Here is a 14,712-nt window from a genome sequence, read left to right on the forward strand (position 1 = left end):
ACGGTCTCCCCCACTCAATTTGATCCACTCTTTGGCACACAAAATAGGTTTCGTCTATCTTAGGTTTGTCATAGCCGTGAAATTTTCAAACTTCATCGATGTTACATGCATAATAACGCATCTTAAAAGTTTCGGCAGAGCAGACGACGTAGACGCGTCGACAGGCTCACAGGGGGCGGCCATTTTGACTCGTAAACAATAATTCTCGATTCGGATTGGATAACATGCATCACATGATCGTTCGCGAATGAATATCGTACACGGCAAAGTGTACATATTCAGCTCCTCAGTGACAAAAAAGTTCACTGTTTCCCCCTAAATTACCAAAATACTGCAGGAGGGTTTGTGTCGAACTTTTTCCTGTAGCCTTTTTGGTTATTTGTTTACACATAGCTGTGGAGATATTTTAGTGCCGCAGTTGTCGGAACGAAACAAGCGAAAAAACCAGCTCACCCCATGGCCTAATTGAAAATGAAGCATCTTTTGATACACATCATTGATAATTCAATACATGTATACTTTCAATGACTTAACAATTTGCTGCCAAAGCTACATCTGTTGCATGTGGTTGCATGCAAAAACAGCTGGGTATGCTCAGCATACCCAGCTCACCATAACCAAGGACATATACTTTCTAACCAGTGCCAGAAAAAGAGCAAAAATCCCCTGCTTGGCCTTGTCTGCTGATTTGTTTGGGAAATAAGTACTGTAAACATAAATTCCTATTACATCAAATAAAAAAATAAAAACAATGAATACGTTTTTAGTGAATTTGATGGAAATTTGCGATATTTGGCATCTGATACATGTATAAACAGGGCTGCCAATATTCACACAGAAATTCATGGAGTCATCAAGAAGTTTAGTTTCCATGGAGACAAATACACTGTACTTGTGTCCTAATGGTACATTACATATTGTATAGGGATACATGATGTTTCACTGATAACTTTTGGCTTTATCATTATCCTTTTATCAACACATGGAGATATTAGTCAAGTTTTTAGAGTATTTAAAAAACAAACATACAAAAAGACTATACACTGTAAAATCTAAAGGTGGCAATATAGTCTGACACTTAATATTTTGTTAAAATACTGTAGCATACTAGCTCAAGTTCTCCCCAACCATTTTCAGAAAAAAAAAATGAAAATTACTTTGTTTCATTTGCATTGTCCAGGACTTTTCCATCAATTATCACTGACAATATGTTTGCAGTTGGCATGGAACTATTTCTTCTTCTTCTTCCACATGGCACACAGTTGAGATTAGAACCAAGCCATTTGCTGGCAACTTCCACTGCCAAAACGACTTAATTAATTTCTTCCCCTTCGTGAGCTCAAGAAGACATCAAAATTAGAAGGCAAGGTAAAGCTGTGACATACAATTTGTAAGACTTTGTATCACGAGGTAACAAGAACAGCAATTAACCATCACGTTAATGCTTTGAATATTTACAATCTAAACTCATTTGCCATGTGAAGAGAGTGGCATGGTACAATCATGACTGCCATAGATTTTATTTAAAATTTCTCGTCATTTTCTTTCATAAGACATTCCATGGGAAAAATAATATTTTGTAGCTGATCAGTTATTACTAAAATTTTTAATTGTCCTTTAACTCTCAATAGACATTAAAGATTGAATTTTGAACTATATAAGTCAATCTTCACTTTTTTAGGTTTGACTTCAATTCCTTGTGAAACATCCCTGCCAAACATTAGACACTAGTCATCGGGACTCACTTTGAATGCCATTGTTGCAGAAGAAAAGAAGAAAAAAAAATCCACCATCTTATGGTGCCTTGGAGGATCTTAATCCAAAGACATTGTCAGTATGAATCACTCCATGAAAACACACCTGATGAGTGTACATCAGTCACTTACTCATTTAGTGATACCTCTTTTGCAGCTATTGTTTTTAAATCTCTTCTCATTGGGCCAGGGGGCTTTCTTGGGATAAAAACTACTGGAAAACAGTGTAGAACTAATCCATGTTTTCCTGTCTCTTTTTTAAAACACACCAGGCACCATGTCACTATGCTTACCCAATGTCTTTTGACTATCAAATATCAATGAAACACTGACTTTCATAAATGTTGTTGTTCACTCAGTGCAGTATATTAAATAAGATATCCAATCATTTTATAATTCAATAGCTGTACACAGGGGTACCTAATTGTAATGAGCTGTTTGGGACCACTGAAATTTCGTTATATCAGTTGTTTCATTATCTCAGGGACAAAAACAAAAGAATATCATTTCGTAAATATCAGGTATCATGCTATATCCAACTTCATTATAATTACGCTTCACTGTGTGAAAATGCTTTATGAATCCATTCAATCCTAAACAGACTAGTTACCTAACTTCCTTCTCAATGTTATTCCCTCCTTTCTGTTTTGTTCTCTTTTCTAGTTTTATTTTTCTTGTTTCTCTGCAGTCAGAAACAGTACTTTCAAATCTGAACTTGATGTCTACAATACAGTATTCATCGCATAATCGGGCATCTGATAATCGGGGACCTCGCTTAAATGACATACGCTTCCCAGAAACATTTCCAATGCATATTATTTTCACTGGATAATCGGGCGGGGACCTCTCATAAACGGGACAATTTTTCTTCAAGCGATCTTTGATTTTGTTGATATTTTACACAAAAAATCTACCAAAATACCACAACAATATTTCAAAGATTCCCTATCAGTTGTCGTTTTAATACATCGAACTTACAAAGCAAGCTTCGGACTGGTGTGTTTTGACCTCCATCCATCCAGTACACGTACATGCATAGCCACGAAAGCGCCGTGTATAAGTATCCATGCCATTGCGAAACACATGCTTTCGCGAACATTCTTCTCCCCTACATATAAGCAAAGCCATGTGCAGGGAGAGCTAGAGGGTCGTGCCGAGGGGTACATGTACAGTACATGTACAGTATGTCAGTATGCATGTGTGTGTGTGTGTGCACTACATGTACATGTCGTATGCCGTTAGTGTATGGTGAGTGCTCATCGCGAAATCGGGCACCCCGCTTAAAGGGGCCGTGTTTGCTACTCCCAACCTGTCCCGATTATGCGATGAATACTGTATCATGCAACAGAAATTGAAAGATGCAAGGATAAGGGTTTTATATGTTGTCACTTCTTGAAGTTTCAGTTCTCATAGTTCAGGTTACTGGTGCATGATGTACAACAAAGAAGAAAGGGTGTGTCATCTGACAGCTTCAGGGACACCACAAACAGGGAGTAGACTGATCACATGACAAACTTTGCAAAGTTTCAGCTGCATGCTTTTAGACTCCACAAACTTTGAGAAGATTTGTGTGCATATAGGATCAGGAAATTTCCCCAGTTTGAGTGGGAGTTTCTTGAGAAGTTTGGTGAGCATTCTGCAGGAAGTTTGGAGTCACAATTCATGGTAAAACTTCAACAACTTATAATTTTGAGAAGTTTTGCCAGTGTCTCCAAGGCTAGTGTAATTCTGATACAACTTACAACAGGGGCAGATCCAGGAATTCCGTAAGAGGGAGGCGCCTTTACAAAATGAAAGGGGGGCACCCCCCGCCCTCATTTTTTCTTTTTATTTCTTTTGTTTTAACCCAAAAAAATATAGAGGGGGAGCATGCCCAGAGTGCCGCCCCCTGCCCCCCCCCCCCCCACCCGATCCGCCACTGCAACTATCGTAGATAATTACACTGTATTTCAGAATGAGTAACAAGATACCTGAACAGTCTGAAAGCAGACGAAGCCGAATTCAAGGAAGGGAAACACGCAGGCAGGAGTAGGAAGCAGCCATTGAAATCAGAGAGACAACCTGTTATGGAATGAACTGTGTATCTTGTCCTTGTGACATCACACCAAGGTGATGACAGCCAGTTGTCAAGCTGGCAATGCAATACTCACTTCAAGACGCCGCTGGGGGATGTATATCTGTCACATGCTTCTTCATCTCCGCCGGCAAGTCTGTCAAAATTTCCTTAGAGGCAGCTAGACTAGCTTCTTGTAGCCTCAAATGTTTGTTTATACTTTGGGGGCATTGCCTGATTTTTTTTTTCCTCCAAAGCTTTCTGTCATGTTTCATATGACGATGAGATTCAAAATTTCAAGGGGGGGGGGGGAGATAAATCTACTCATAATACATAAACTTGACAACATTCTAGTTTTTTATCTGCCCCACATACCAAAATCTATGTTGCACTAAAGCTTTAGCAAATGTGGCCTCCACAAAATATCTTATAATAGAAATTAAAGTCTGTGCCTAGAGTGGTTCTCGTGTTCAGATTAGGCAAAGCTTACAACTAGCCAATGGTGCAACTGCTCCAAAAGATAAGTATTCTTCACAATAACTATTTTCAGTACAAATGGTACTAAGATGTAAATGAGAGAGCTTGTTATAGAGTGCTGTTTCCTTTCTCTGTCAGATAGATTTTCAAAAGGAACTTAGAAATCGAGGCAGTAATCTCTTTAAAATGTTTTTAAAAAATCATCCTTTGGCCTCCCTTCTTGAAAAGAAAATAATAATCTGAACAATATTTGTTTCTTCCACAGAGTGCCATTTTGGTCATCACAATCACAGTCTTGTGTACAAGAAATAGAGCACATTGCAACAAATAGAAACAAGCACATGCAGAATACTCAACATTCAAAAGATTGCCAGTGTGTGTGGTAGGGTTTACTGGAAGCTTCAGTGCTCTGAAAAATAGAATCAAAGGACCTTCGCTGGATAAAAACCAAAAATCCCTGACAAGATGGTTGTACATATAAGAATGCATAATAATTTGCAAAAACATAAGGTCTGCTAACAATCAAAAATACAGTGTAAGTCCACATGGATCATGAAGCAAAAGGTCAAAGACTTTAAATAGCCAGGAGTAAATGAACCAGTTATAGCACTCTGCGCTTTGATACAGGCTTTGTCTACAGGGATTAATATGGGTTAATGAGTCAACATCAACTGCCATGAAATACCCCTAGCAACACAAGTTTGCTGCCAGTCAACTTTCAGCTCTCACAATTCAACAGACACTCGAGTGATGAAAATCAACACCATTCTGTTTTGTAACACCATTCTGTCTTAACAAATGAAAACAGAAAAACTGACCAGAAATGAATAATATTTATTAGTGGACATTTTTTTTTTCATTTTTCCACTAATAAATACCATTCTGTTTTGCAACACCAATCGATTTGTGGCATTTGACCTTTTTCCAGTCTCACTGCCATGAAAAATCATGATATTGTGCTCACCACTTGAAAGTTCATGCATTTGTGTGTGTGTGTGTGTGCGTGTGTGTGTGTGTGTGTGTGTGTGTGCGCGTGCATGCATGTTGCTGCATGCTGTATGAGGAAGATATTAATGCTTGTAAAGGAAGTGACCACAGGACTTACAGTGTTAATTCCCCACAAAAGAACAAGACAATGACGATATACTATGCCTTGCCTAGAAGCGTAACTGAGCACTGCTGCCAGGGGGTTTAAACCAGGGACCTCCTGCTTGACAGACAGTCCATGGTTTTATGCACTTTAAATGTTGCTTTTACATCTTATCTGACGAGATGTATAGTTGAATGAAACAGATACAAAACATGAGAAATACTACAAGTGAATAACTTGTTACATTTCCCACAATCTTTTAAATCATGCACTGTGACACTATTTGAACTCTTTTCCATCACACATAAAAAACAGTTAAACTACTCAAGAAATGCTATCAAACTTTGTAAGAGATTCTTAATGACTAGTCCATTTTCCTTGCAACTCTTCTGACTAAAATCTCATTATTAAAAGAGTAATCAAAAAGTCAGACAAGAAAGGTATCAAGATCTAGAGTCTACCCACAATGTAGGACACCTGTCAGTTCTGATACTTTGATGCCTTACATCCTAACATGTACTGTGACACATAATATATTTGCAGCACAAAATTTTTTCTGATTGCAGCCAACGGCCTTTTTCGTGGCATGAAATTTTCGCGAATTGCCACTGGCGTTCAATGCAGACAGTGTAGATAAGAAATTTCGCGAATCTTGGCACTCGCAAAATTCAAATGCACGCGAACATTCCTCGTTTTACAGTACATATTGGAGATTGAGCTCACAAGATGTCTTGTTTTGAAACCATCTCCTTGTTTTCCAACTGATGGTTTCCATATGTTTATTCAGTATATCAGATACAGGAAGCATTTCATTTATTCTGGAAATATTAAAATGGCATCAAATTCTGTCTGTCTTCCCCTTTTTCTCTTTTGCTTGTAAAACAACCCTGTATTTCCTACTTCAAACTACCTGGTGCCCCGATTTGGAAATTGGGCTACTTCCGCTTCAATCAAAATTCTGTGCCCTAAACACAAATTTCCTTCACACAGTAATGAATACACCTGTCATGCATCCAAGTAGACACTTTCAGATATGGTATTGTTTCCTAATGTTTTAAGGGACTAAGATTGAGCTCTGAGAAATATTGCTCACACACCCACATCCACTTTTTTTTTTTTTCAATAATCTTTATTTGATTTCTATAATTTCAAATGACAAAAACATTCATCTTGAATACACACAATACACTTGTAATCAACAATGTTTAATCAACCAAAAAAAAAAAATAAATAAATAAATAAATAAAATAATAAAACCACCAACCCAGACACACACACACAGCTCTCATTTCCAAGCCGTTGTAGTCAAGCAAAAAAAAAAAAAAAAAAAAAAAATGTATGAAAAACATGTTGAAATCATATCGACACAGTGTCACAAATTTATGGCCCATTTCTGTCTGTCTCTCTCTCTCTCTCTCTCTTAGAGGACATGTCAAATTATAAGACTTTTATGGCAGGGAAATAGGAAGGCATTTATCAAGTGTTGAGAGGAGGAAAGTCAATTAACACTTTAATTTCTAACTGTAAAATGGGGAGGTTGTGTGGTCAGAATAAATCAAACTTGACAGAAGCTCACCATGGTGCTAATTTGGTGGTCAGCAATGTGTACACTCAAGAATTAAAAGCTGGTAAATTAAGTTCTGTGTCTTGTCAATTTGAAGGCAAACCCACTGTATTGCATGTTGGCCTTGTACAGGAAAGAAGGTTCCATTCTTTCCAGGCATGAGCAAATTAGCTGTTGTATTTTTGTCAGTCATAAGGCAACTAGCATATCTTTAGTACTACAAAGCAAGATATTTTTGCGGCATGAAATTTTCGTGAATTGGAGCTGATGGTCATTTTCGCAGCATGAAATTTCCGCCAATTGCCTCTGGCATATACTTTTGCATGCATTTTTATTTTGCGAATATTGGCTCTACTACATGTACCCTTTAACATACAATGTATATTAGTAACAAGTGGACCAATGAAATGTCTAATTTTCATGAAAAATGAACTTTTGTGGAATTTTCTTTATATTTTCTTTATAATGTTGCCCATAGGACAGGTAATGACGTCATGGTAGTAGTCTTCTTATCCAGGGATGGCAGCACACCAAAACTTTAAAAATTCATAACTTTTGAACTGATTGTCTGATTTTCTTCACACTTTCACTAAAGTGTTCTATTAATATTGCTGCTTTCATTCAATCTAAATTCATCTGTAGATGCTGGTTTCCTTTAAATGTCCTGTTGCTTTGCTGTCAAAAAGATATATGGGCAAATGAAAATTAGTGTTCTGATTGTAGTCTTGTAAAGTATTTACATGTATTACTGTGTTTGCTAGCTGCCTTTTGTTTGCCGGAGCAAGTTTTGGATTCTGCTTGTTTCATAGAGCCAGGCGGAATGTCAAAAGGACCAGCTCAAGGCATCATCTAATGGACTTCCTCAGAGCTCTGAAACCCGTCTCTGTCTTGTGATGATTGTCGCCCTCTATATGTCATTTCTGCAAAATGACATATAGAGGGCGACATATAAGCATTGAAAATGGTACACAGGGATTTTTTTTTTTTTTCTCTGCTTTCTCCTTGTCTGCTTCTACAATGAAACACAATGATGTGGCTACCTGCTAAAGTGAAAGATTCCTAGGAAAGCAAAATGGCTTAACAAGAATGTCATTGTAGTGATTACAGACATCATCAACACAAGAGCCACATGTTGTACATATATGTACACAGACATGCACACGTGCACACACATACACACACACACACACACACATACACACACACACACAAATGTCTTGAACTGATGAAGGTACTCAAGGAATGAGAAGAAACATTATCTCAAACAGATGCAAAGGAATACAAAATATATCAGAACACACTATCAAGAAGCGTGTACATTTCTAACATCTTACCACTAACATTAAAATGTGGTGCACAGAACACTGTATTGATGTAAACACTGTACATGGAGCATTAATATCATCATTAAATTACTGGAATCACCAGTTTTGTCACATACTTGTACTCTATCATTATTGCTTGATAAATGGCATACATGGCTAAATGCAAAGACCTGCTATACAACCCACCATACAAGTGTAAGAAAGAAGTCAACTTAAAGGTTAACAACTACATGTACTCACTGTTTTGCCATATTCCTTGTGAAGATTATTGAAGACATCGATGGCACTGTATGGTCTGTTCTGCCTGTTAAGGTACTTCAGTACTGCACTAGCAGCTGTTGTTTTGTATAAACAGACAAAATGTAGAACACTAAAATCAAATCAATTTGAAAACCTTATCTAATTAATGGAAACACAAAGTGGTTCCTGTTGACTCACTCACATTAGTTATGGAATTACCGATTACAGTTCGACCTCGATTATCCGGCCTCCTTTTATCCGGAAATCTCTATCATCCGGACGCGTTCACGCAGTGAAGGACTTTTTTTTTTTCATCTAAAAATTGAGAAAAAAACAGTGACTTTCATGGATCTATTTCACTAATTTCATAAGATATGCATGATAGGTTTCTCAATATCTAATGAGGTAAAACATGTATGATTTTCACATAAAGATATACTTTATTTTTGTGAAGAAGGGACTACAATTTTGCGCAGGCTAGCATAGATTACACCACCGTTGCGGGGTACGCTACCTGCCTAGCTGCCAGTGCACTGGGACGGCAGCTTGGACGGCAGCTATAATACATTAACATTTTGTCTCCCATATCCGGCCAATTCGCTTATCCGGATGAGCGCCGGTCCCGACATGGCCGGATAATCGAGGTCAAACTGTACTGTAAAAGTGGAAATTTTTGCGGTGTTGAATTTTTTTGCGCATTTTACGCAAAAATAAAAGCAGGCTAGTATTTTGCTTGCTCTATCATGTTCCAATACAGTAAATTAAAAACACGCAATGAACTCATCTTACCTGGTCGAGTGTAAAAACTTACTTGTGCAAAAATATCCACTATTTACAGTAGGTCTATGAGTATTTTATGACTAATTTCGTGTCCGACATCTAAGAATTATTTGATTTAATGTTTGGTTTTTGATATGTTGGATAGGATAACATTCTAAAAGTGGTAGAGTGGTCGTGAAGAGAAGGGAAAAGTGGGGTTGATGGAATAAACAGGTTAATTAAAATTTCTATGAAAAGTGGTGGTAACAGAAATCACATAACAGAAATCACATAACACTCACCTCACCTAAAATGAGATGCACAACAGCCAACCAGAATTATACATGCACAGTCGTGCTTGAGATTGCACAATTCACAACGAACAAGCAATTTAAAAGTAATATTAAAAACGTTGAGCTGTAATTGAAGCCAGTTGTGGATCACACGCCACCCCAGGCCAAGTGATAAACTAGCAACTACAATTGTACGACTATGAGAACTCTCTCACAGTGTATTGAGAGAGCTGTCAACACTGGTAAAAAAGGCAAAGTTGTCCAGCCCAAGAAATTTGTCATGGTGGGCACTACACTGGTGACAAATAATTTCATGATAATTAAAATGCCGGCTATACATGCCGTGATGGCCGCCCCTACGTAGCCGTAGGTAGAGTAAAAGTGGCGGTTTGCAGCTACATAAGGGTTTTCCACTCTGAAACGCAAACTTGCTAATTGCTTTAACCCAGGTTATATCACAGCGGTTGACCACTTACCAGTTTAAAATATTGTGAAAATCACAAGACCAATGTCCATCGCGATAGTAAAAAAAGACCACGGCCGCAATCCGGCCTAGCGTCCGCTGGTTTGCGACCGTGGTAGTCTGGTTTGCGGCCCAATATACAATTCCTATGCGATTCGCGCGTGCTCCACGATCTTCTGCTGAACGCCTCATTTTGGCTCGCGAACGTTGCGTAAGCGCCAAGTCCCATCGCGAAAGCACTGGAAAAGGGCTCGCGCGCTTGCACTGACCGCGAACAGGCAGGGCGGTGTTATTGTTGTCTTTCTCATGTTTTTCCTATTTTTTCGGTCGTAACATCCACTTCTGTAAAAAAATGGCGGCCCACATCGGCTCGCGAAAGTTCTATTTCTACGTGAGGACATGTATTCAAAATCCGCAAACATTGGGAAAACAACAAAATATCCAGTTTCTTAGACCCTTAACTGTGATGTTAAGAAGTACCGAAAATGAAGTTTTTGATGCAAGATGTTATCATTTAAGTGAGAAAATTTCACTTTTGTTGGAGATTTTTTCCATGTTATCAGTTGGTTTTTGTAGAATGATAGTGTGTTAGTGAATGTGTGGTATACATGTATAAAGTGTGTGGCTGTGTTCAGCGTTATATTACCAAATATGCTGTAGTGGCCGCAAACCGCCGGACGGCCGCTTACTGCAACACTTACTTCTACTGAAGATTAGGTCAAAGTTTACTTAATTTATCACATTATTATTCTTACAAATTTATACAAGTTACAAATTTAAGGGTACGTCTAACATAATTTAGCCCACTAAAACCCAGGCCAGGAGTCCTGGCCAGGATTGTCATAAAACAATACTAGACAACTCTATTATAAACATGTATACGGATATTACGGTACCCACTCTGATGCCAGTGATGGACGTGCGTGGCACTGGCACCTAGTAACAACATTACACCCTATACAAATTGATACGTATGGGACTGAAAGCCTTATTTGTTTATGTAGACCTTACATTTTCCACACTGAAAACGAAACGTACAACCGAATTCATTGAGCTTTCATCCAAATGAATGATTGGCATATATCACGTCGTACGTACCTTCGGCGTCTTTTCCCTTGCTCATATTTGAGGATTAATTCGTGGATCGCGACGACGGCGTCTCAGGTATGCTGTCTAAAATTTTGTTGATATCGAACTTCCCGCACATACATCACAGAACTCTTAGTTCTGTGACATACATTCGCACGAAAGGTAAGTTTAAGAACATGAATGATGATTGGCTGAAGTCACACAAATAGTCAGACCTGCCTATCTGAAACTCTACATGATTGGACAATATCGCTTTCGGTCTGACAAACTTGTTCGAGCGAGCATGATTGTCTCGCTTGCACAGGTATGTACGTATAGATTGCGTATAGCTTGAAGCTTATTGTTGGTATATACATGTATCTTATCTGAGAACTATGCAGCTGCACTCGCAGACTCGAGGATGCCGTATTTCAGAATAACTTGATTAAATCTTTGACAGATTTGATTTATCTTTCTTCTTCAAACTGTGCCTCTTCTACTGCGTGGTTAAACAGCTACACTCTTGACACAGTACGGAGAGCACAACAAGGTAAGAAAGTAGACTGTTCTTCACCTAGAAAACAGGGCACGCTAACGTTAGTTGTGTTCTCGTTTTCAAAGCTGTGCCGCTTGCTCCTGTCGAACCCTCGGCCTTACGGGCGGGCGCCGGCGGCGGGCGGGCGGGCGCGGGCCGGGTGGGTGGGTGGTTGGATCAAGTCACAGAGCGGAGGCGCAGACAAGTAGCAAGGCGCCGGAATCGTTGTCAAGAGCTTGCTTGGCTTGAGCTATTGTAATGATTTGTATTGAGCTGAGCCTGAGGCTCTGAAAATGGCTGCCAGACCTTGTAAATTTATGTTACGTTTGACCGAAACTAAGATCTGGGCCTGTCTTATAAAGACTTGTGATAGAAATCAATCACAAGTTTTTTTGTGTGCTGCAATGCAAGTTGCGATTAATTTGGGGACTTGTGATTGATTTGAAGGCTTTATAAGACGGGGCCCAGTCTGTATAACGATCTGGTAGTCGTCGCTGACGCGACGTTGGGGATATGTTCCGCGGAGACTGCGTCTGGCTTCACGGCACAGATCCCCTCCGGAGGAGAGTGATGACGATTGATGATTACCAGTAGGGGCGCTGGTCCGAGAATGAGGATCGTATTTGTATATGAGGGTCGTCTTCGTATACGGTGACTACGTCGCAAGCTGCCGACTTCTCGGCGAACGACGTCCCGATAAATGAGGACGCGTCCTTAAAAATTGATATAAGCTTAGAAAACTGTGATTGTCCCCAAAAGTAAGGACGCAGAAGCGCGACTATTGATTGCTTCTTGCTTTGACCCTCGTAAATGAGGACGATGTGCAATAAACAGAGATCACTGCTTTCCTCGTTTTCTGTGTGCCCATGCATACATGTATGTTTTGTTGTAAGTTGAAGCTGACATATATGTAATACATGTAGGGCTATCTCTATGTACGAACGTATCGCTGCATGCTGCCCATTGCGACATCAACAAGTCATGCAAATTTTGCGTTTCTAGGAGCAATATGGATCGAGTTTTATGAGCAAAATGCTCTTCAACCTAAATGTGAGTATCGATGTCCTACTATTAATCATTGTGATGTTTGTATAGACCATCGGCATAACATACACTACCTAGTAGATCTCTAGTGCTTGGATTGCATGGACGTTTCACTCGGGATACTGTAAATTGTAAACAATTCTTGCAATCGGCCTATTGTGGCATGTTGATTTGTATATGAAAGGCAGATGAGTTTCAAGTCTGTTTACGTCTATCATTCAATTACTACAATTTATAGTTGAAAACGACACACATTAGTATTTTCCATTCAATGTTATAGCGCTGACGAAACCTGCATGTTTATTGTATTAGAAGTCTTGTGTGGGTATGCATGTGTACGCAATGTGGGTGTTTGAGAGTATAGTAGTCTGTATACCCAAATGCCAGGAAATTGTTATCATACATCAAGAAAAAAAAAAAAACAAACAAAACAAGCGCCAAGAAATCAGGTACTACTTTTGCACCATTTAATCACAAACACACACACAAATCTTCACATTTTTATTGCCAATTCAATAAACAAAAACAAAAAAAGTTTTTAAACAAAAATAGGCACAGGTATCACAGCACACGATGCATGCATTTCCTTTCTGTGCTGATAATATTAATGCTAGACTAGAATTATGATACAAACAGTATGCTTTAAAAAAAAAAGACTAAAAGCCTAATTACATTGTATGCCTAGAATAATGAAACATTCTGCAGTAAGATAACTGGAAAGAAAAAAAAGAAACAAACAAATAGATAAGTGACAATTTAAGTATTAATTACAGACATAATGATAAACTTAGTAAATTGTAAAAGGTTCGTGAGTGTTGAACGTGAAATTGCACTTAATAATTATTATTAAACAGTTACCAAACAGTTTGGCACAGGCAGAGCTTGGCCTAGGAGTTGCCGAGGAGGGCATAAACAAAAGTTTGACTTTATTGTAGGAGCTGATGTCAAGACTTTATCATTTGTCCTCGGGAGAAGATAGTTTGGTGACTTTTTTTCAGTTACAAACAGAATGGGCAGATGCTAAGCACACAGCTGTTCATACACAGCAACATATCAGGAAGGAATGTCCCTTAACATTATATACAACACCGTTAGTCAAGTACACAATATTGTAACATTATGCCTACGGTACACTTTACGATCTTACTTTGATATCACAGAAGTTTTCCCCGTTTCGAAATAAAAATGTAATTTTCTTTTTCTACAGAATTAAGTCATGAGAATTAAGGTTACAGCGTCATTCCCATCAAGAACAAGCTGAAGGAAAGTTGAGCAGTAATTCTGGATGTTAATTGCATGACGACAGGTGCAAGCTATGTTTCATGACGCCGTGACACTGGTACTGAGAGCCGCCGGGAAAGCCGACATTTGTGAGGAGCAAGCCGAACATGCGAACATGAATTGGGAGTAGCCCAACTTGCATGAACATGTGCCTTTTAACATCAATTTCTAGAACTGCTGTCGTGTTCTGTCCTCCAAGATCATTCACTGAATCAAAGAGAAGAACAAATACTGTAATTAATTTGTACAACAAAAGTAAATCGTGCACTGACGTTAGAACAAAGTCTTCGGGACCGGCAGTTTTGTTTCCTTGTATTATTTTTGTGTGTGTGTGTGTGTGTACAACAACACACACACACAAAACCCAACACACTTTATATTATGTGATTATCGACTACCCATAATACGCTAAAAAGCAATATTAAATGAAATGTTATCACTTTAATTTCGTTGATATTGTACATTTAAAAGAGAAAGTTGTTTGTACTTCATGCTTAGTTTGAAAGCACATCAAAGTAGTTGAGGATTCGAGTACTATTCCAAAGGCTCATTGTTCCTAATGTCCGTTGTACTATAAAAGGTTCAACGGGGCGTCGGTTTTACGGCTCGCTATTCCCAAGGTTCGTAACGGTTGTTCCAAAGGTTCTTTATTATATGAAAAGGAAATCTAAGGTTTGCTATTCTGAAAGTCCATTAATCCAAAAAGAAGTATCATTCGTTTTTCCGAAGGTTCGTTCATCCGTCAATGAAAGGTTCTTTTTTATAT

The 14,712-nt window shown here is 38.6% G+C and overlaps 1 protein-coding gene across 1 annotated transcript in view; it reads right to left on the bottom strand.

Moving 5' to 3' along the window:
• LOC140243328 (homologous-pairing protein 2 homolog) overlaps positions 1-11,214 on the bottom strand; it is a 64,165-nt gene extending 52,951 nt beyond the window's left edge. The window contains exons 1-2 of the mRNA XM_072323003.1: positions 11,117-11,214; positions 8,504-8,598 (exon numbers count right to left, since the gene is read on the bottom strand). Of these exons, the coding sequence (XP_072179104.1) occupies positions 8,504-8,598; positions 11,117-11,141 (120 nt within the window). The 5' untranslated portion in view covers positions 11,142-11,214. The remainder of the gene's footprint in view (positions 1-8,503; positions 8,599-11,116) is intronic.
• Positions 11,215-14,712: the final 3,498 nt, after the last annotated feature.

The sequence above is a fragment of the Diadema setosum genome, chromosome 20 (assembly GCF_964275005.1).
Source record: "Diadema setosum chromosome 20, eeDiaSeto1, whole genome shotgun sequence".
NCBI lineage: Eukaryota > Metazoa > Echinodermata > Echinoidea > Diadematoida > Diadematidae > Diadema > Diadema setosum.